General features: G+C 46.4%; 1 protein-coding gene across 1 annotated transcript; it reads left to right on the forward strand.

Moving 5' to 3' along the window:
* Positions 1 to 649: 649 nt before the first annotated feature.
* EBP (EBP cholestenol delta-isomerase) lies at positions 650 to 11,848 on the forward strand. Its single transcript, XM_035097067.3, has 5 exons — positions 650 to 725; positions 6,084 to 6,453; positions 7,202 to 7,238; positions 8,931 to 9,061; positions 10,633 to 11,848. The coding sequence occupies exons 2-5, from the start codon at positions 6,138 to 6,140 to the stop codon at positions 10,842 to 10,844; spliced, it is 696 nt and encodes a 231-aa protein (XP_034952958.3). The 5' UTR covers positions 650 to 725; positions 6,084 to 6,137; the 3' UTR covers positions 10,845 to 11,848.
* Positions 11,849 to 22,369: the final 10,521 nt, after the last annotated feature.

Raw genomic sequence — 22,369 nt, forward strand, 5'->3', positions numbered from 1 at the left:
CCATGGGACTCTCAAGAGTCTCCTCCAGCACCATAATTCAAAAGCATCAATTCTTCGGCGATCAGCCTTCTTTATGGTCCAGCTCTCACTACAGGGAAAACCATAGCTTTAACTATACGGACCTTTGTCAGCAAGGTGATGTCTCTTCTTTTTAAGATGCTGTCTAGGTTTGTCATTGCTTTTCTCCCAAGAAGCAGGCATCTTTTAATTTTAACATCAGCAAAGGAGGGGTGGGAAGCCACAAAGAAAAAATATAAGTGAATCATATATTGTATTTGAAGTAAATTTATTATTAATTTAAAAAAACCTGATAAAAATGAATGATAAAAAATAATAAAAACGTGTCCGCTAACAACGCTCGGCGCCCTTATGAAAAGTCAAGTCAGAAGTCGCGCAGAGCCGGCGGGCGCATCTAAACTTTCATAGGTCTACGGAAGGAACAAGTAGTAGATCTATGAAATGAACTCACATCGCCTCAGCCGCTCCGCAACCAATCATTACGCTGGGATGCCCGTGACGTTAATATTTACGCTCCCGTTGGAAGCGTAGGTGGTCGCCCGCCTCCGACTCGCTGCAAGATGATTGGGTGAGATACCTGCCAGGCAACACCAAAGGGAAACCCTATTGGCTGTAGAGGTAATAGGGCGATATCGGCGAGGGTGGCAGCTGCTGAGCTGCAGGTTTATTCGTCCTGCAGGCGCCTTTGTGGATGGAGGGCAGCGCTGGTAAGTAAGGGCTCGAAAGTGCATTTATTGCTGGGGGGGGGGAAGGCATGCACCGGTGCAATGCATTGTCATCTCACTCCCTAACCTCGGATTGTGGGTGGTAGTGAGGAAAAAACTTTGTACATGCCCAGGGGCATGCGAGTTCGTCTCTGAGGAATGGGAATCGGGAGAACTGTATTCTTTGGCGATCACTCGTAGCCGAGTAAGATTGTCTCACGGTCTTAACAGTGAGTCCGTAAGTGACAGTGGAGGCCAATTCTGGATACTTCCACAGAGGGGACTTAGGTGTCCCAGTTGTTGGTGCTTATAGTACATTTTTAAAGATTTGCCTTGAGAAAGTTTTTGAACCTCTTTGGTTGACCACCAGCATTACGCTTCCCATTTTTAAGTTCGGGATAGAGTAGTTGCTTTGGAAGACGATCATCAGGCATCCGAACAACGTGACCAGTCCAACGAAGTTGATGTTGAAGAATCATTGTGACACTGGTGACCTTAGCTTCTTCCGGTACACTGGCATTCGTTCGCCTGTCTTCCCAAGTGATATGTAAAAAATTTCCGGAGACACCGTTGATGGAATCTTTTGAGGAGTTGGAGATGGTGGTTATATGTGGTCCATGTTTCACAAGCGTTCAGTAAGGTTGGTAGTGCAATAGCTTTGTAAACAAGCATTTTGGTTTCCCTGCGAATGTCCTGATCCTCAAACACTTCAATTAGGAAATCCAGCATTGCACTCGCGAAGCTCAGGCAATGCTGGATTTCGACATCAATGTGTGGAAAGCTAACTGCCCAGGTAGGAGAAGTGATCGACGTTTTACAACATCACACCATTGAGTTGGATTTGTGGCGCTGCAGAGGGGTTGTTTTGTGCTTGTTGGTGCAGCACTTTGGTTTTTTGGATGTTGAGCGATAAGCCAAGCTTTTCGTAAGCTTTTGCAAGGATATTTAAGATGGTTTGGAGGTCATTCTCTGAATGTGTGCACACTATGTTGTCATTTTGGACAAACAGCTGTGCATGGAGGCACAGGTCAATTCTGTGTCCAGGGCAGCTGTCTACCAGCTCCATCTGGTATGCAGGCTGAGACCCCACCTTAGAGTGGTGCATGCTCTAGTTATCTCCTGCTTGGACTACTGCAATGCACTCTATGTGGGACTACCTTTGAAGGTGACCCAGAAAACTACAACTAATCCAGAATGCGGCAGCTAGACTGGTGAATGGGAGTGGCCACCAAGACCACATAACACTGGTCCTGAAAGACCTACATTGGCTCTCAGTACATTTCTGAGCACAATTCAAAGTGTTGGTGCTGACCTTTTCAGCCCTAAATGGCCTCAGAGAAGGAGCATCTCCACCCCCATTGTTCAGCCCAGACACTGAGGTCCTCCTCCGAGGGTCTTCTGCTGGTTCCCCCCGCTGCAAGAAGCGAAGTTACAGGGAGCCAGGGCCAGGCAGAGGGCCTTCTCAGTACAGTGGTACCTCGGTTTATAAACACAATTGGTTCCAGAAGTCTGTTCATAAACTGAAGCGAACTTTCCCATTGAAAGTAATGGAAAGTGGATTAATCCGTTCCAGACGGGTCCGTGGAGTACTCAACCTGAAGCGTACTTAACCCGAAGCATGGGTGTAATTGGTTCCGGAAGTCTGTTCATAAACTGAAGCGTTCATAAACTGAAGCAAACTTTCCCATTGAAAGTTATGAAAAGTGAATTAATCCGTTCCAGATGGGTCCGCGGCGTTCGTAAACCGAAAATTCATAAACCGAGGTGTTCATAAACCGAGGTTCCACTGTAGTGGCGTCTGTCCTTTGTAACGCCCTCCCATCAGATGTCAAGGAAATAAACAACTATCTGACTTTTAGAAGACATCTGAAAGCAGCCCTGTTTAGGGAAGTTTTTAATGCTTGATGTTTTATAATGTTTTTAATATTCTGTTGGGAGCCGCCCAGAGTGGTTAGGGAAACCCAGCCAGATGGGCAGGGTAGAAATAATAAATAATAACATGTATAAATAATAAAGTGTAGGATCATGGCAATGAAAATAATGAATAGAATTGGGGCAATAACACAACCCTGTTGAACACCTGATCTCACTGTGAATGGTTCACTTTGAGAGCCATTGTTATCTGCAATTGTTGCTGTCCAATTATCATGGAGGAGCCAAATGATGTTCACAAATTTATCAGAGCAGCCAATTTTCAGAAGGACAGTCCACAGGGCATTACGATTTACAGTGTCAGAGGCCTTAGTCAGGTCAATAAACGTCATATACAGGGGTTGATTTTGCTCTCTGCATTTTTCTTGAAGCTGACAAGGAGTGAAAATCATGGCCACTGCCCCTAGACGGTCTTAAACCATTTTGGGATTCAGGAAGGTTTGCCACGGATGTAGTTAAGAGACGCTTTGCTAAGATCTTTACAAGAATTTTGCTGGCCGCAGCTAATAAATGCCTTGATAGTTAGCTTAATCCATTCTGTTACCTTTTTTTAAAAAATAGATTGATAATTTTGGCATCCCTAAGTCTACTGAAGACTTTGGCTTCTCAGATTTGGAGATACTGCAATCTCATCTCTAATTTGTTTTTGCGGAATTTGTAAGAAGACTTCAGCAGCCACAGGGGTGTTGCAATTAAGGAGATGTTGGTAATGTTCTTCCCAGCGCAGTGCAATAGTTTCTTTATCTTTTAGAAGTGTGGTACAGTTTGTTCATCGTAGGAGGCATATGTCATGAATTATTGGCCCATAGATCAGTGTTTCTCAACCTTTTTTGGGCCATGGCACACTTGTTCCATGAAAAAAATCACAAGGCACACCAACTCTGTGCCGCCCTATAGGTACGCGACGCCTTTTCCTCGGGAGGAGACCGTTGCCTATTGTTCTCGCCTTCCTGCCCCCCTCTTCCCACCACCACTGAAGTTGTGCGACAGACACCCTCGCTGCTTTGTGTGTGAACCTGGGCGACTGGCGTGTGTGTGTGTGTGTGTGTGTGTGGATGTGAGTGTGCGCGCACATGAAGGGGAGGGGGCAGCTGGAGCGCAATGCGCACTGCTGACGCCGGGCCGGCTTGGGCCCACTGGGGAGTGAGCGGAGAAGGGAAAGAGGCCGCGCCGGTGCTGCTCAGCCTCGGCGCCCACCTTCTTCTCGGCAGCCGCCGCTTCTTCTCCGAGCCCCGCGGCCTCCGCAAGGTGATGGGCCTTGAAGCGCAGCCCCCTCCGCCGCCACCACCACCACCGAGCTCCCACCGCCTGAGGCGAGGGAGCGACAGCCGCAGACGAGGCTGAGGAAAGCCAGGCCCGTCAGGCCGCCGCCGCCGGCCCCGTTCGTTGCGTGTGGAAAGTTTCGGTTGGTGGACTAGAAGCGGAGAGCGGGGCGCGTGAGGCGCCGCCGGCGAGAGAAGGGATGGGATCTCGGCCACCGCAACTGCCGCCTTGCTGGGGACGCTGAGAGGGGGAGCTGTGGGAGGAGGGGCTGCGGCGAGGCGGGCGGGTGGCTGGCCCCCGCCTGCCTGCCATTGATCGCCCCTTCCCGTCCGATCACGGCCGCCCGGGTGGGCGGGCCGCCTCCACCAGGATGATCACAAACACGCACGGCTTCTTGTGGTCGGACCTGGAGACTCGGGCTCTGCTGGAGATCTGGGGGGAGGCGGCCGTGCAGAGCGCCCTGGACGGCAACTTTCGCAACAGCCATGTGTACCGGGACGTGGCTTGCCGCCTGGCCGAGCTGCAAATCGCCCTTCTCGTCGCCGCACGTGGCGGCACACCAGCCAGCGTTTCGCGGCACACTAGTGTGCCGCGGAACAGCGGTTGAGAAACGCTGCCATAGATGGTCTTTGTGGCTTTAAAGAAACTGTGTATCATGAGTGTTGGCTAAGGGCTGCATCTCTTGAGCTTTTTTTTAATCCACCAGGTGTTCTTTAATTCTCTGGTTCTTCTTTGAAGCTCAGCCTTAGCGTTGGCATAGGTTTTTTTCTTAGTGGCACCGTTTCTGTCTCTTTGCCACATCTGATAGATCTTACTTTTCTTGTACATCATGCATTCAATCTCACTGTCATTCTCATCAAACCAGTCCTGATGTTTCTTGGTTTGGTATCCAATAGTTTGTTCACTGGACCAAGCTAAAAATATCTATTACTGCAGCCTGTGAACAAACCAACGCAAAGGCTGAAGTTCAAAGAAGAACCAGAGAACTAAAGAACACCTGGTGGATCACTTATAAATGCCATCTCTAACTCCTAGAAAGATTCCATCAATGGTGTCTCTGAAAAATGTTTACATATCACTTGGGAAGACAGGCAAACTAATGTCTGTGTACTGGAAGAAGCAAAGATCACCAGTGTTGAAGCAATGATTCTTCAGCATCAACTTCGTTGGACTGGACATGTTGTGCGGATGCCTGATGATCGTCTTCCAAAGCAACTACTCTATTCCGAACTTTAAAAAGGAAAGCGTAATGCTGGTGGTCAACAAAAGAGGTTTAAATATGCTCTCAAGACAAATCTAAAAAATGTAGTATAAACACCAACAACTGCGAATCACTGGCCTGTGAGTGCTCCAGTTGGAGACAGCCTTTACCAAAGGCGTCGTGGACTCTGAAGAAGCTTGAACTCTGGGTGAAGAGGGGAAATGAGCTAAGAGAAAGGTATGTTTTGGAAGATCCTCACCGTGATCAACTCCTGCCCAGAAAGCTATGTCCCCACTGTGGAAGGATGTATGGATCCAGAATTGGCCTCCACAGCCACTCATGGACACACTGTTAAGACCATATTTGTGGAAGACAATCTTACTTGACTACAAGTGATTGCCAAAGAAGAAACAAGTACCTGCTGCACAGCGGGTGCAATGTGGTTTGGGGGAAACAGTCTCATGGGCCCAGTTTGACCAGAGGTTCCCCGTCCATGGTCTATATCGTTTTATGTGGAAGGTGTAAAAATATTGTGATGACCAGGCTGCTGCTTGTTAGGAAGACAGCATACAGAATTCTTCATCTGGAAGTGGTTTCCTGCTTCCTCTAAGTGATCTACTACTTCTGGAGTCACCTTATCTAATAGTGGTTTGGAAACAAAAGATTCTTAAAGGAATATATTCTGGACTACTAAACAATGGGGACCTATATGTAAATCTGCTGGCTAGATAACACATTGATTGAATTGTATATGTAGTCTTTCCACCCCTTTTGATAAGGGCTGCAGTTCTAGTTTTCTGGACACCCCATGACCTCAAATTACATTGTCCTGTATACTTCTAAGTTCAAGCATTTCCCATAGTTGTGACAATGGTAACTCATTAGCCCAGAATCTGTATTCATTTCACATTCATTTCTGGCAAATTAACACTCTTCTCATTACCAACTCTGTTTCTTTATTGCAGGGCGAAAGAGCATTCACAGGTTTCAGCAGCTTGGTTTAGTTCTCCTCGAGTGCCATGGGGTTAGAAGCGAAGCACCTTGCTGCTCCTCACCCTTACTGGCCTCGAAACCTGGAGCTCCAGCACTACATTCCCAATGACCGCCCCATGTGGCAGATACTGACTTTCCTCTTCTCTGTCTCTGGGCTACTGCTGATAGTGACTTGGGTCATAGCAAGATGGCAGAACAGGACAGCTACCCCGCTTGGAACCTGGCGCTCCTTGGCTATCTGCTGGTTTGCTATCTGTGGCTTTATTCATGGTGTCATTGAAGGCTGGTTCAGCCTGTACCACAAGGAAATCGCAGGGGACCAGTCTTTTCTTTCACAGCTCTGTAAGACTGACTTGATTTGGGGGGGGGGAATGAAGGGCATGTATGCAAAACAGCAGAGTTCTTCTCCCAGTTCTGGGGAAAGTATGTTGTAGCAGGTTAAATAAGGGGAGCATTATATAGACTCTCACCATTAACATTTTATTTTATTTATTCAGTATCTGTCCCGCCCTTTCTCCCAAAACTGGCAAATAGAACAAAGTAGCTTTTTTTTTTGCAGAGATGTGGTTAAACCACTGAGCCTAGGGCTTGCTGATCAGAAGGTCGGCGGTTCGAATCCCTGTGACGGGGTGAGCTCCCGTTGCTTGGTCCCAGCTCCTGCCAACCTAGCAGTTCGAAAGCACGTCAAAATGCAAGTAGATAAATAGGAACCGCTACAGCGGGAAGGTAAACGGCGTTTCCATGTGCTGCTCTGGTTTGCCAGAAGCGTCTTTGTCATGCTGGCCACATGACCTGGAAGCTATACGCCGGTTCCCTCGGCCAATAATGCGAGAAGAGCGCGCAACCCCAGAGTCGGTCACGACTGGACCTAATGGTCACGGGTCCCTTTAACTTTAATATGCTTAAATTGGCTTTGTTTCCACTTGGAAATTGGGGCTGAATTCAAAAGTCGGAACAGTTCTCTTTACCTGGGTAGTACTAATTGCTAGTTAGTGAAATACACAAGCTTTTCAATTCATGGGAAATTTTGTGCTCCTCAGCTTATTATAATCAATGTTGTGCCTTTTTTTCTCTCCTCACTATGTTATAGGGAAGGAATACGCCAAAGGTGACAGCAGGTACATCATGTGAGTGTCTGCTCTGAGGGGGGGGGATGGCTGTTTGTCTATATTGTAATGGAGGAAAAGGATTCAGTCATGCAAAGATCCAGTACTGAACCATTAGAAACAGAACGATTGGTTTGGGGGAGCACTAACAGATTTAAAAGGCTATAGATGCATATTTTAAGCTACATCTTATAACATGGCAGCCCATAAGGAGGTAAAGTGGGGGACAGCTCCGAGGGCCTTCTGGCGGTTCCCTCATTACGAGAAGCCAAGTTACAGGGAACCAGGCAGAGGGCCTTCTCGGTAGTGGCACCCACCCTGTGGAATGCCCTCCCACTAGAGGTCAAAGAGAACCATTACCAGACCTTTAGAAGGCATCTCAAGGCAGCCCTGTTTAGGGAAGCTTTTAATGTTTGATGGATTTCTGTATTTTAGAATTTCTGTTTTTTTGGAAGCCGCCCAGAGTGGCTGGGGGAACCCGGCCAGATGGGCGGGGTATAAATAATAAATTATTATTATTATTATTATTATTATTATTATTATTATTATTATTATTATTACCCTGAGTCATTTCTCTTGTGTTTCCTCAGCAGAGCTTGCATTTTGGAGTGAATAATACTTTACCTGAGAAGCCACTGCTGTTGGCATTAGATGGTTAACATTTTGCTTACCGCCTGGCTAGTGATGGCTAGTTGTTAGTTAGCAGCTGTTGAGTATGTGGTAAAGGCTTCTAGGGGGTAGCCATGTTAACTCGTTGCAGAAAAAAACAAGAAAATTGGTCTTGTCGTGCCTTAAAGAAGAAGACATTTGTTATAGCCTAAGCTAGGCTTGGAGCCAGGTGGCGCTGTGGGATAAACCACTGAGCCTAGGGCTTGCTGATCAGAAGGTCAGCGGTTCGAATCCCTGTGACGGGGTGAGCTCCCGTTGCTCGGTCCCAGCTCCTGCCAACCTAGCAGTTCAAAAGTACGTCAAAATGCAAGTAGATAAATAGGAACCGCTACAGCGGGAAGGTAAACGGCGTTTCCGTGTGCTGCTCTGGTTCGCCAGAAGTGGCTCTGTCATGCTGGCCACATGACCTGGAAGCTATACGCCGGCTCCCTCGGCCAATAATGCGAGATGAGTGCGCAACCCCAGAGTCGGTCACGACTGGACCTAATGGTCAGGGGCCCCTTTACCTTTACCTTGGAGAAACTTGGGCCTGGGGTATCAAATGCAGTCTCGGGGCCTCTCTGCCTGGTTCTCAGGATTCTTCCCCAGGCAACACCTCTGCTCCCCAAAACACTCCCCTTGAGTGGTTCTGCCTGGCTGCAATGTGTCCTTGGACTCTTGTGTCCCTAGATGAAGGGGAATCTCAGATTTCTGTGCAGTTGCAATGCAGCCTGTTGTACAAAGTCACATCCAGAAAAGCTCTGGTTGCTTTTCTTTCTGGCCCCACCCACCAGTGGAATGTGGCCCCTAGAAAGCTTTCTGCAGGGTAGTGTAACCCTTGGGCTGAAAAGCACACACGCACACACACGGCATAAGCATTTGTGGGTTGCACAAGTCTGTTTCTTAATAATGCTTCAATTCATCTGATATTGGCAGGTATGTAAACAGATAGAGCAGGGGAGGTGGAAATGTGAAGAGTGAGACCAGAGAGAAATGCAGTGCAAAAAAAGATTGGATGCTTCTCGACCCCCACAAGTGATTTCTATTTCACTTTTGTCCCTACAGATCAGACAATTTCACAGTTTGTGTGGAGACCATCACAGCCTTCGCCTGGGGCCCCCTCTGCATCTGGACTGTGTTAGCATTTCTTTCAAACCAGCCCCACCGGTTTGTGCTGCAGCTGATTGTGTCACTGGGTAGGTGTATGAGGCAAACACAAAGACAGATCTCTAAATATTATGACGGCTGAGCTCAACTGCATCCTAATCCCCTGTGCCTTTTCACCACATTCTGCCCTGGAAGAATGCCTTGAAATGTTCCTGGCATCCATAACCCCTCACCCTTGTCTTCTCCTTCTCCCCACTCCAAACAATTAAAAAAAAAATCTCTCACACACTCAATTACAACCACTGGAAAACTAGGAAGCTCATGAAACTAGGAAATTTGGGCTGTGTATCTTTTTTGTCTGGTTCTAATCCAGACGTGGGGAACCTTGGGCCCAGAGGCCAAATGTGGCTGTCCAGATCTCTTGCGTCTGGCCCTCAGGGTTCTCCCCCAGGCCCTGCCCGCTCCTGTGCCAGACCCTTCACTGGCCCTGCTCAACTCACTTCCTTGTGTGCTTTTGTGTCTCTGGAACTGTGGTCATGCTTTTCACTTACCTGGCTGGAGAGATGTGTGTGAAAACCTCTGAAGTGTTCATGACTTGAATATAGCCTATGGGACAAAATTATTATTTATTTATTCCAACAAATAGCTTCCAACAAATAGCAAAATTAAAATATCGCAGATTAAAAACTTCCCTAAACAGGGCTGCCTTTAGGTGTTTTCTAAATGTCAGGTAGTTGTTGATCTCCTTGACCTCCGATGGGAGGGCGTTCCACAGGGCGGGTGCCACTACCGAAAAGGCCCTCTGCCTGGTTCCCTGTAGCTTTGCTTCTCGCAGGGAGGGAACCGCCAGAAGGCTCGGCGCTGGATCTCAGTGTCCGGGCTAAACGATGGGGGTGGAGACGCTCCTTCAGGTATACAGGACCAAGGCCGTTTAGGGCTTTAAAGGTCAGCACCAACACTTTGAATTGTGCTCAGAAACATACTGGGAGCCACCGTAGGTCTTTCAAGACTGGTGTTATGTGGTCTAGGCGGCCACTCCCAGTCACCAGTCTAGCTGCTGCATTCTGGATTAATTGCAGTTTCCGGGTCACCTTCAAAGGTAGAGCGCATTGCAGTAGTCCAAGCGGGAAATAACTAGAGCATGCACCACTCTGGCGAGACAGTCTGCGTGCAGGTAGGGTCTCAGCCTGCGTACCAGATGGAGCTGATAGACAGCCGCCCTGGACACAGAATTAACCTGTGGCTCCATGGACAGCTGTGAGTCCAAAATGACTCCCAGGCTGCACACCTGGTCCTTCAGGGGCACAGTGACTCCATTCAGGACCAGGGAGTCCCCCACACCCGCCCGCCCCCTGTCCCCCCAAAACAGTCCTTCTGTCTTGTCAGGATTCAACCTCAATCTGTTAGCCACCATCCATCCTCCAACCGCCTCCAGGCAATCACACAGGACCTTCACCGCCTTCACTGGTTCTGATTTAAAAGAGAGGTAGAGTTAGATAGAGAAAAGCAGGAGTCGAAATTGTTCCGCCACTCTAGCCACACACATCGCTGGTAAGTGGCCCCCAGATGGTTGCCCATGAAGGGATGTGGCCCCTTGGGCTGAAAAGGGTTCCTTACCCCCTGCTCTAATTGGTTGTCTTGTCTCTACCATTCACTGCAGGCCAACTCTATGGAGATGTTCTGTACTTTTCTACCGAATATCGCGAGGGCTTCAGTCACAGTGAGCTAGGGCACCCGATATACTTCTGGTTTTATTTTGTCTTCATGAATGGTTTGTGGGTCATCATTCCTTCTATCCTCATCCTGGATGCATGGAAAAACCTCAGCACTTGCCAGAAGATAACGGATGCTGGCAAATTCAAGAAGCACTGACCTCTTGCATAGTGGATCATCAGGAACACATTTGCCATTGGAGAAGCACTGGAATAATTCAGGGATTGGTTGGCTACTTTCTGGTGCCTTGTCTAGGTCCATTTCCTCCCCTGCCCCCATCAACCAGGGACATTCTCCAAGTATCCACCAATTAACCCTCCTCGGGATTAAGTGGAATAGCCTTCTGTATCTATTTTACAGCTGCTGGAATATGCTCTGTCCTGCAGCTTCTTCCAGAAGAGATTCCTCTCAAAGACCCCTGGAACTGAGAGTTGGGGCAAGGCAAGGAGAGTGTGTTGAGGGAAAGCCCCGTTGAACTTGGTAGGTTTTTATTTTGAGCAAATGGGTTGCAGGTCCCATTATGGATAGCCTCCATGATTCAATTCTGTATTAGACTAAGCAGAGCAGTGCTATGAAGACTTCGTACAGTGGTATCTCTACTTACAAATTTAATGCGTTCCGAACGCACATTTGTAAGTCAAAAAAAATCGTAAGTCGAATCCCATAGGAATGCATTGGGAGAAAAAATTCGTACGTCGAAGCAGCCCTATCTAAAAATTCGTAAGTAGAAAAAATCCTATCTAAACCGCATCCAAGATGGCGGATGGAGCTCCATTCGTAAGTAGAAAAATTCGTAAGTAGAGTTATTCGTAAGTAGAGGTACCACTATATAGGGCTCTGTGTGACTGCTAGACCCAGGGTTATATCTCAAGCTGAATGAGGCTGCACAGTGGAAGCATCCAATTAGTTCTTTTAATTTCTGTTTGGGATGCTTGTGTAGCACAAAATCCGCCGTTAATAATATTACGTAGATTTCACATCTAGATCTCTTCTTAAGAGGGGACCTTTCTCCTGCTTTTGAAACAAGTTTCTTTTCTGTAAACTGTGCTCCTAAGCATTCCAATACATTTTCAAAGGAACACCTTCAGTACCTCCCATATGCTGCTCACTGGTTTTGTAAAATGAGATACAATTGTTTTCTAAATAAATGATGATCCACCTGCTTCCTTGTCTGTTGAAATTTAGATCTGTGTGCATGGCAGGTGGGGAAGTATGTAAGGAGGCCAAGAACAAGCTCTGCTTGGTGGAAATCTTCATGCAAAATTCTATACGATGTGCTTCTACTTATGTTTAAGAGTTGCCTTAAATCAGGCAGCCTGGCTGAATAGTTACTAGGGTTGGGGAAAGTGGAGGCAGTCCGGAAGCTAAGTCCGGCAGCCAGGCACTCCTCAGCTTCCAAAAAAAGTTCCAAAACCGGAACACTCATTTCCAGGTTTGAAGTGATCAGGTTCCAAGAACTAAGCTTTTCGAAAACTGAGGTACCACTGTATTTATTTCCCCCAGTTTGAACTGTATTTCTTTTCCTCCCGGTGCTGATTTTCTTGAGTCAAAATGAGAGCACAGTGGTACCTCGGTTTGCGACTGCAATCCGTTCCGCGGAGGTGGTCGCTCGCCGAAGGCACACTTCTCCGCGTGCGTGAAGCGCCGATAGAGCACTTCTGCGCATCCGACGCCACGGAACCTGGATGTAAACACTTCTGGGTCCGCGGCCTTCGCTCGCCGAAGCGTTCGTAAATGGAGGTAGTCGTAAACCGAGGTTCCACTGTACCCCTAAACATTTTTTTAGAAAAAAAGCACTGAGTTATACCATAAAATTCTATATCGATGGAAAGACAATTTAATGAAGAATATAATGCAATAACTTTTATGAAGGATTGTTTATTACAACAGCAGCATAAAGAAGAAACGTGAAACACAAAAAATGAGATATACAGGTTAAATTTCTGTGTTGGCACTTTACGATAAATAAGTGGGCTTTGGGTTGCAGTGGGCACTCGGTCTCTAAAAGGTTCGCCATCACTGGACTAGAAGCCCTCATGGTTCCTTCCAATACTACAGTTCTCTGATTCTATATAACATGTGGTTCCATAGTTCGTGGGCAGAGTATAAGTTCTTGGCTTGTGAATTGGTTTAAAGAAAAACAAAGAGGAAACAGGATATGAAATAAAGTACAGCATTTGATAAGTAAGTGCCTGTTATTCATTACAAAAGTCAGTGAAACATGACGCGGTGTATTTGTTTTCCATACAAGCAAGCATAAAGAGAAAGCACATTGCAAAATGAACCTTGGGGTACAGACTGTCAATTTAAAACCAGAACAAAACCCAAATCTAACATTCTTCCCCCTGCTCTCTGAAGACACAAAAAACTGAGAATGAAACTCTGAATAAAGACAAATCTAGCTGGTGGACACACTGAATTCTTTAAGCTGCCTTGTAGTTAAAGGTAAAGGGACCCCTGACCATTACGGTAGGTCCAGTCGTGACCGACTCTGGGGTTGCGCGCTCATCTCGCATTATTGGCCAAGGGAGCCGGCGTATAGCTTCCAGGTCATGTGGCCAGCATGACAAAGCCGCTTCTGGCAAACCAGAGCAGCACACGAAAACGCCGTTTACCTTCCCGCTGTAGCGGTTCCTACCGGTATTTATCTACTTGCATTTTGACGTGCTTTCGAACTGCTAGGTTGGCAGGAGCTGGGACCAAGCAACGGGAGCTCACCCCGTCACAGGGATTCGAACCGCCGACCTTCTGATCAGCAAGCCCTAGGCTCAGTGGTTTAACCCACAGCGCCAAGCAGTAAAGATGTCTTCTACTGTTTCTAACATTTAACTGCTGCCCTGTGAATTACTCAGGAAAGCAGTGCTGTTAGGTCAAAAGCAAAATACGAGAGGCTATGCTGTTCCTAACCTGGTGGATGCATGCAAAATAAGAGGAAACACAAGAGGCCTGTCAGATCAAGAGAGACCCACTTGCCACCTGGGTGAGGGAAAGCAGGGTCGGGGAAGAGGGGGCTGGATGTGGTCTGTGGGGCACCTATTGGCAGAAACTTTAAACTGAACCTGAACTGGATGTTTTAATTTCTTTTAGTATTCCGCGCTAAATGTCCCCTAAACTGGAACAGCCATAATGGAGATACAAAGTGCAATGTAAGTTGTTAAACCAAATTACAGTACAATCAAAAGTACATTTAATATGAAATACACCGACTTGAGTCCCACCAGGGAAATATAATAAATAAATAAAATAAAAATAGTAATACACAATACCTGATCTGGATGTATCCTTGTATGGGCCACAGGCAAAATCTGCCGAAGGAGAAGCATTTGCCCACAACAAGCAGTGAAGAAAAAGCAAAACACCGAAGAGCATAAAAGGGACATTGGGGGAAGGGGAATATTATCTTTCTGGATTCTGGATTCATGAACAAAAGAGGTATTTCCCAGCATGCTTTCCTCACCTGACCTTGCTCACAATCATAATGATTAAAACCCTGGTAGAAGGGTGGTTTTCTACAACCTTTTCAACCTATCCTTTATTTTGCTATTAAAACCGTACCATTTTACTGAGTGGTGCTTACTCCCAAGTAAATAAATATGTGATTCTGTAAAGGTATGCAGCCACAGCAAAGAGAGGGTTGGACTTGGGCTAGTGGCATGGGCACAAAATTTTTCAGCCATAGCGCTCATTGGGTTACCTCACCCCGCTACCTCAGAGTATTGTGAGAATAAAATGGGGAGACCCGCATGTTTAAGCTTCTCGGTGGCAGAGCAGAGTAGGAATATGATTTTGTCCTGTGACCTCCAGGTATAGAGTGGTATTGTGGTATTGTGGGATGTGAAACACAAGAGCAGTCAAGAACAACATCCCTAGAGTGGACATAAAAGGGGACGTCTGGACCAGCCAGTCAGAACTTCCTGATTCCTCTTAGACTGGGACAGACTTCCTCTGCATGTGACTAGAGGTGGGCGTGACCTCACCTGTCCAGGTAACAAAAGAGCAGGACTGGTCAGCCATCTCTCTCTCTCTGACTACATTAGTCAAAGAAGCAACATCTGCTTAACCTAAGATGCTCTCTTGCCAGGAGAGGACAAAGGGGCTGTCTCATTATGGGATAGTTTCCAGGTGTATATTACTTTTCTAACTTAAGTCTGCCTTCTGGGATCCAATTGTGAACAGAATGTGTGAGTAAACTCTTTTTAAATACTTGTATAGAAGTCTTTTTTATGAGCGACTAAATGGGGACTTACCAAGGAAACTTATTATAGAGGCTTTAGCAAGCCTGAGCTAATGCATCCGCTGTGCAAGATTAAAAAGAGGAATGTTACTCTGCTGAATTGTAGAACTTGTTAACAGAAGTTGGAAAGCATATAATCAAACAATATTGTTATGTATTGGTTTAATTTGTGTACATGAGTTTCTCTGCTAGTCCTGTAACTACCTTTCCCGCTCCAGGGCGATTCAAATGGGTGCGGTGACAGTTGCTATTGGTTAGCACAATTTGGATCCTCACTCTGATAGGGTCCCGCCAAAATCTAAATGTATCCTTTCCCCAACCCCTGCTCCTGAGAGTATAAAAGGAGCTCACCCTTTCCCTCCAGTTCAGTCAAGATTCCTACTGCAATAAAGAAGACTGTTCTTGTTATGCTTGACTCCTAGCAGTTCCTTGCTAGTATGCTGAATCACTATTCTGAGCTGACTTCACGAAGAGCTGAAATCGCACTCACGACATAACAAATATATCCTCTCCTGCATCCCTGAACATTCCCACATACTGTATATCAATACAATATATCAATTCAATAAATAAACAGCGGATTGACCTGGAGAAAGCAGCGGGGCAAGCGGGGAAACCGCTCTCAAGACCTGCGGTCTCTAGGCACAGGTATGAGCAAAGTGTGGTCCACGAGCCCTCGCAGGGTTGTTGTGAAGTTGAAACTGGAGAGGGCAAGAATTGGCTTGGGCGACATTGCTACTACTATTTTTGTTAGACAGGGTAGAAACAAGATTATTGCCTCTGTATTACTATACTAGCCACTATGGATGTGGAATCTCTATATACCAACATCCCACACAATGATGGTTTACAAGCCATAAGGAACACCATTTCAGATAAAACCACAGCGGACTTTGCTACCAAACTCTGCCACTTTGTCCTTACCCACAACCACTTCAAATTTGGTGATGACCTGTTCCTCCAGATCAGCGGCACAGCCATGGGCACCCACATGGCCCCACAGTATGCCAACATCTTCATGGCAGATTTAGAACAACGTTTCCTTAACTCCTACCCACTCAAACCTCTCCTGTACCTGCGATACATTGACGATATTTTTATTATCTGGACACATGGACAACAGACCCTGGAAACCTTCCACCAGACATTCAATGACTTTCACCCCACCATCAACCTAACAATGAACCAATCTATGCAAGAAATACATTTTTTGGACACTACTATAAAAATACAGGATGGACATATAGACACCACCTTATACAGAAAACCAACTGACCGACAAACATATCTACATGCTTCTAGCTACCATCCCAAACATACCAAACAATCCATCGTATACAGCCAGGCCTTACGTTACAACCGCATCTGTTCCAACTCTACAGACAGAGAATCTCACCTAAGAGATCTACAGCAAACCTTTTTAGAACTAAAATATCCACCTGATGAAGTTAAACAACAGATCAACAGAGCCAGACAGATACCTAGAGAGAACCTGCTGCAAGACAGACCCAAAAAAGAAAATAACAGAACACCACTAGTCATCACATACAGCTCCCAAGTTAAAACAGTACAACACATCATCAGAGATCTACAGCCTCTCCTGGACAATGACAGCTCCCTTTCTCAAGCTCTGGGAGGAAGACCTTTCATTGCCTACAGACAGCCACCCAATCTTAAACAACTCCTCACCCACAATAATACAACCACCAGACTTAACATGGACACTGGTACCAGAGCCTGCAATAAACCCAGATGCCAACTTTGCTGCCACATACACCCAGACAATACCATTACTGGCCCCAACAACATCCAACATACCATCTCAGGACTATTTAATTGCTCATCCTCTAACATTGTGTATGCCATCAAATGCCAACAGTGCCCTTCAGCTCTCTATATTGGACAAACAGGCCAAACCCTACGCCAAAGGATAAATGGACATAAATCTGACATCAGGAACCAGAAGACAGAAAAACCAGTAGGAGAACACTTCAATCTCCCAGGACATTCTATACAAGATCTCAAAGTAGCTGTCTTACTACAAAAGAATTTCAGAAATAGACTGGAAAGAGAAGTTGCTGAATTGCAACTTATCACCAAGCTCAAAACCATGGAGGGACCTGGTTTGAACAGAGATATCGGGTTCTTATCTCATTATACATGATAAGCGATCTTCAGCCATCTCCACCCTTGCTTTTTCATGCAAAACCATTTGCAGTCGTTTCCGGTCATCAACAGCTATCAGTCAGTCAATCACCCATTTCCACCACCCTTCTGAGTGATCCCCCCTCCCCATCCCCACCCCTCCCCACCCCTTCTCTACATAAGTGCCTGGAAACTTCCATTTCACTGTATCTGAAGAAGTGTGCATGCACACGAAAGCTCATACCAAAATAAAAACTTAGTTGGTCTTTAAGGTGCTACTGAAGGAATTTTTTTATTTTACTTCGATCCAGACCAACACGGCTACCTACCTGTAACCAAAAGTGGCTGTGTGATGCTGGAAGAGCTTGTGACCCCTAAGCCACCACGTCACCCTTAAAAAGTTACAACTGTCTTCTGTAAAATAGGACACCTGAGCATCTTATTTTTGCTGTTCTTCTTCTGCTAATGAGTGAATGTGATGCCATTTCTCTTTCATCCCGGCCTTTTCCACATTCTAAATAATCTAAATAGGATCCGTTTGTTTGTATATTTAGGTTACTTCCTAAACAAACAATGCAAAATTAAGATACAGTCTCTCTCTCTCTCTCTCTCTCTCTCTCTCTCTCTCTCTCTCTCTCTCTATATATATATATATATATATATATGAAGTATTTTGTTCCCTATGGCTGGGAGTGCTAGGATGGGAAGTATCCATGTAATCCACCTTGTCTTAGACACACACCAGTGATGTTAGGACTTTAAACCTAAGACGCTGGCAAATTAGCAAGGTCATGTGATTTAAGTTGTTAAGTCGTTAAGTTGTTAAGATGCTCAGTATATATAGAGCGTTTGTTTTGTTTGCCTGTGGGGTGTGGAGCAGTCATGTCTGAAAGCTCTGGAGGTGTTTCTGTTATTTTTCTGCAATAAAACTGTCTTCGAAAGTTGGGCTTCCGTGAGTCATCACCGCAAAGCTACAAGGATTTTACTACAACAAGAATCTAGCCGCTGTGCTTAACGCTCTGCAAAGAGAACTGTTCCTGGTCTGTACAGCGCAGCTGAAGCATTTTACTGGACCAGTGCAGAGAACCTCTTAAGTGATGCATCAGAGGAGCACCTTGCATCAGAGGAGGTTGCATTGGAAGTAAGCAAGGACACCGCAGGGGCTTGAACCCCGTCCTGGAAACCAGGCACTTTATAATTAAAATAATAACCCTCTCCATAATTTCGTTTCTCTGCATTTACCTGTTGAATGTGCAAACTGACTCCATTGAAGGAAAACAATATTGCATTTGAAGCATGGTAAAAGTCCAGTCTGTGGTGTCCATTCACAGGTGAAATTTATTGCTGGGCGTTGCAGTGATCGGGTGATGAGTATTTGTGTGTTTACAGTCCTTAAAGCAAACTACAAAACAAAATACTTGTTTCTGCACTAGTAATTTCTGAAAATGGTCTTCAAGGATGGCCTCCCTTACAGTGCATGGCAGTAATCCCACTCTGGAGGTTACCAGAGCATGGATAACTTGGGGCAGGACTATCCTGGTTCAGGAACAGCAATGGCTGGCAAGAAGCGCTCTTGGGCCTTTTTACACAAGCACAAACCCAGGTTTCAGCCTGCATGCCTTCAAGAGGGAGCTGCAAGCAGGGCTGGCTCTAGGTAGACCCCCGGTGGTGCGGTGTGCCAGGGCGACGGGCCGGTAGGCAGGGTGCCGCGCGGCTTTGCCGCATGGAAACCATGCTGCGCCCTGCGAGGGCGGGGGCGCCGGAGCGATCTCCGCCCCTCAGTGCCAGGGCAGCCAACCTGCTCGAGACTGCCCTGGCTGCAAGCTGCAAGTATAAATAGGACTTCAAGGCTACCCCATGCATTTTGGCTCCTCTGCCACTTGACCAGCTATTAGCTGCTTTCCCCCTGGTGGTAAGAGAGACAGAGAGAGATGCAGCAATGGGGATGGGGAACCTGTGTCTTTTGCAGATCCTGCAAGGACTACAACTCCCATTATCCCTGACCCTTGGCCATGCTGGATGGGGCTGAAGGGAACTGGAGTCCAGCAACACCTGGAGAAACACTATGATTAAGATTTTGCTTGTGTTTGTGTAATTGATTAATCAATATATTGAGCTGGCTCAAATATATTTAATCAGTTAACACATGCAGACTAGAAAGTAAAGTACACTGGATAATTTATTAGAGCACCAGATTCTATGTACAGTACTTTGTCTTCCACCAAGGCAGTCCCAGGCTTGCCTGCTTCTCAGCACCCAAAATCCATCAATGTCCAAGAGTATCCGAGAGGAAAGAGTTCCCTGCTGGCTCCCGAACACAAAGCAACATCCTGGCTCTAAGGATGGCATGTTCAGTGCCTCGTAGCCCATGGGCAAGTCCAGAGTCCAGCCAAGACTACGGAGAAGGTTCCTGTTGCAACCATCTATCAAGCCACAGGAGGCCCAAACAGGTCCATAGTTTCCACCACCAAGGAGAGATGCTCCAGGAAGGAGCTGATGGACACACGCAGAATCCGGGCTTCATCTGCTCTCCATCGACTGCAAAAAAATAAATTTTGTGTAGAGTGAAACATAAAACGTCAACACTTGCACTCCACTTAACAGTCCAATGAACATGCCACTCCTTCTACCAATATCCTCTTTCTATTCCAGTCCTTGAGCTTCTCTTTTACTCTTGGCAGACACTGGGCACCTGGTCCAATACATATTGATGCCAGAAAATATACTGTTTCACTTAATTTATTTATTCTTATCATAGCACCACCTGAATGCAAAGGACTCAACAGAGAGGAAGGGAGGAATTATTATTATTATCCTCCTCCTCCTCTATATAGTATCATCAGCTTGTATACCACTTTACAGGAAATACGAGGGGATAGATCTCTGCCCTGACACGTTTACAGTTTAAAATTTGGCACAACACAGGAAGGAGAGGGATGGGGGCAGGTGAAGGAGGCAATGATTCAACTGACAAGTGCTCAGGTTTAGTTAGAGGGCCTGGCTGCTGTAGTGTCCCTGCTCCAAGGAAAGGTGATTGGGGAGGCTTGAAGGAAATAAGTGAGAGGGATGCACAGAGGGGTTCTGAGAAGTTGGTACCAGGCATATGGGGTACCAGGGAGAAAATCTGGGGAACAGAAGATGTCTAGAGGTTGAGGAGCTACAAATAATAAAGTTGTTGTTGTTTAAACCCTGGTTCAAGTCCCGCATGTCATCCATTACGGCGCCACCTTGTCTCTCATCCTCCTGCAGCTTGTGCAGGAGACCTTCCAGCAGGCTGCACCCAGGATTCAGAGCCCACCATCTGCCCCGACTGGCACCACCCCTTGCCTCTTGTAGAAGGGGGCGCCTGGCCAATACTCACACATGCAAGATGTCCTCCGTCACGTCCAGTTCCTTGCTGATCCCTTCTTTGCGGGGCTCAGGGTCAGGGGCCAGGGAGCCCAACGCAATCTGGGCCGATGATGATGATGGGAAAGGGATCCTCAGCTCACTGATATTGGGGGGGTAGTGATAAGGAGCATAAAATGTACAAGAAAATCCCCCCCACACACACACAGGCACACACTGCCTACCTTCCCAACAAGAGACACGTTCTCTATTCAAGGTCACCTTTGTATTCTATGTTTAATATTTCTGGGATTTATTTCCAGTCCCTGGTTTTCGACTGAGGTGCTCTGACACGGATTAGAATCCCTGCTTATCCATGACTGTGGATGGGAGAAAATCCAAGACCGATGTTCAAATTGCAGGGTGGAGGACAAAGGGGGCCAGTTTTGTGCCAACCTCTTTCGCCTACTATTTTTAGAGGGGGTTTTTGCATTGGGAAGCAGGGGAAGATATGTTATAACTAGAACAGAAGGGGGCCCAGGGCATGTGGATTTCATTAAAGGCCTTCCTACCTCTTTCCCTTCACCCCACTCAGTCGTATTTGCAGTTGTCAGTGATCAAAAAGCATTAAAGGGCAACTTATCCCCATTTCGCTCCTCTCAAAGAATCCTGGGCAATGTAACTTACCCCTCACAAAACTATAAAGTGCCCATAATACTTTGCAGGTGAAACCCTAGCAACCCATAACCTTGATTTCCCAGAAGCTCTAGAAATGCAACTTAGCAAACATGCATTTTATGCAAATGCATGTCGTGGGTCCGTGCTTAGAGTACCTTCATGCAAGTGACCACGGACTCTGGCCCCCTTCCCACCCTCCCAGCTCTGCCCACCCCTTCTGCCACCTTGTGGAATGCTCCCTCCTCTTGCTGAGCTTGGCAAGCAGGGAGTGTTCCAGTGCGTGGAGGGAGCAGGGGTCACATAATGGTAATTAATTTGTTGCTGATTTAGGCATTAGGGTTGCCAGACTCAATAGAGGACAGGACTTCTGTGCCTGTCAATAGAGGACAGGACTTCTGTGCCTTTAATTGCCCTGCTGATTTAGGCATTAGGGTTGCCAGACTCAATAGAGGTCAGGACTTCTGTGCCTTTAATTGCCCTGCTCTCTTTTGAGTCTGGAAACCTTAAAGAGAAACCAGCAGACACTTTGTTTAATTTCCAAGCAAAGGGTCTGCTGGTTTCTCTTTAATGTTTCCAGACTCAAAAGAGAGCAGGGCAATTAAAGGCACAGAAGTCCTGTCCTCTATTGAGTCTGGCAACCCTATTAGGCATCTGCATAGTGAAATGGGTTGCAGCATGGAAACTACTGTCCTCTGTCAGTGGAGAAATCTATCAGACGCAAGAAAATGCAGGTGGAACTTTGGTCCTGTTCACACTATACATTTAAAACACATGGCTTCCCTAGAGGATTCTGGGAACTGTAGTTTCTTAAATGTGCTGAGCATTGTAGCTCTGTGAGTAGTAAACTATAGTTCCTACGATTCTGGGGGTGTGTGTGGGACCATGTGCTTTAAATGTGCTTTGCATCTATGGCGTGGCTGTGACTTTTCACACATGCTTGATTTTCTGAGAAAGCTGTAAAAAACAACAACAGAGGTTTATGAGTACTGCTGTAGATTTATGGTGAACACGATGGTTTGTAGAATCATGTAGAACTTTCCAAGTTGGTCTCTGCCCAGGCCAGAGCACTTCTGTGGCATGTAACCAGGCCCAGAACATTGGTACCAATTGAGTGTCACACTTAGTGTCCCATGCACTTCATTCAAATACAGTAATATTGGAATTTTCACAAAGGGGAATTACACACACTAAAATAAATATTGGAAGAGGAAGTGTGAGTCATTGGTGCTCCCGTTTCCCAATATACAGTCTCTCTCTCTCTCTCTCTCTCTCTCTCTCTCTCTCTCTCTCTCTCTCTCTC

The sequence above is a fragment of the Zootoca vivipara genome, chromosome 15 (assembly GCF_965207765.1).
Source record: "Zootoca vivipara chromosome 15, rZooViv2.hap1.1, whole genome shotgun sequence".
Taxonomy (NCBI): domain Eukaryota; kingdom Metazoa; phylum Chordata; class Lepidosauria; order Squamata; family Lacertidae; genus Zootoca; species Zootoca vivipara.

Excerpts from the sequence above, each read along its gene's own strand:
- EBP (XM_035097067.3), top strand. The coding sequence starts at position 6,138 with ATGGGGTTAGAAGCGAAGCACCTTGCTGCTCCTCACCCTTACTGGCCT. Across the intron at positions 7,239-8,930 it reads GGTGACAGCAGGTACATCAT|ATCAGACAATTTCACAGTTT; the intron begins GTGAGTGTCTGC and ends TTGTCCCTACAG. Across the intron at positions 9,062-10,632 it reads GCAGCTGATTGTGTCACTGG|GCCAACTCTATGGAGATGTT; the intron begins GTAGGTGTATGA and ends CATTCACTGCAG.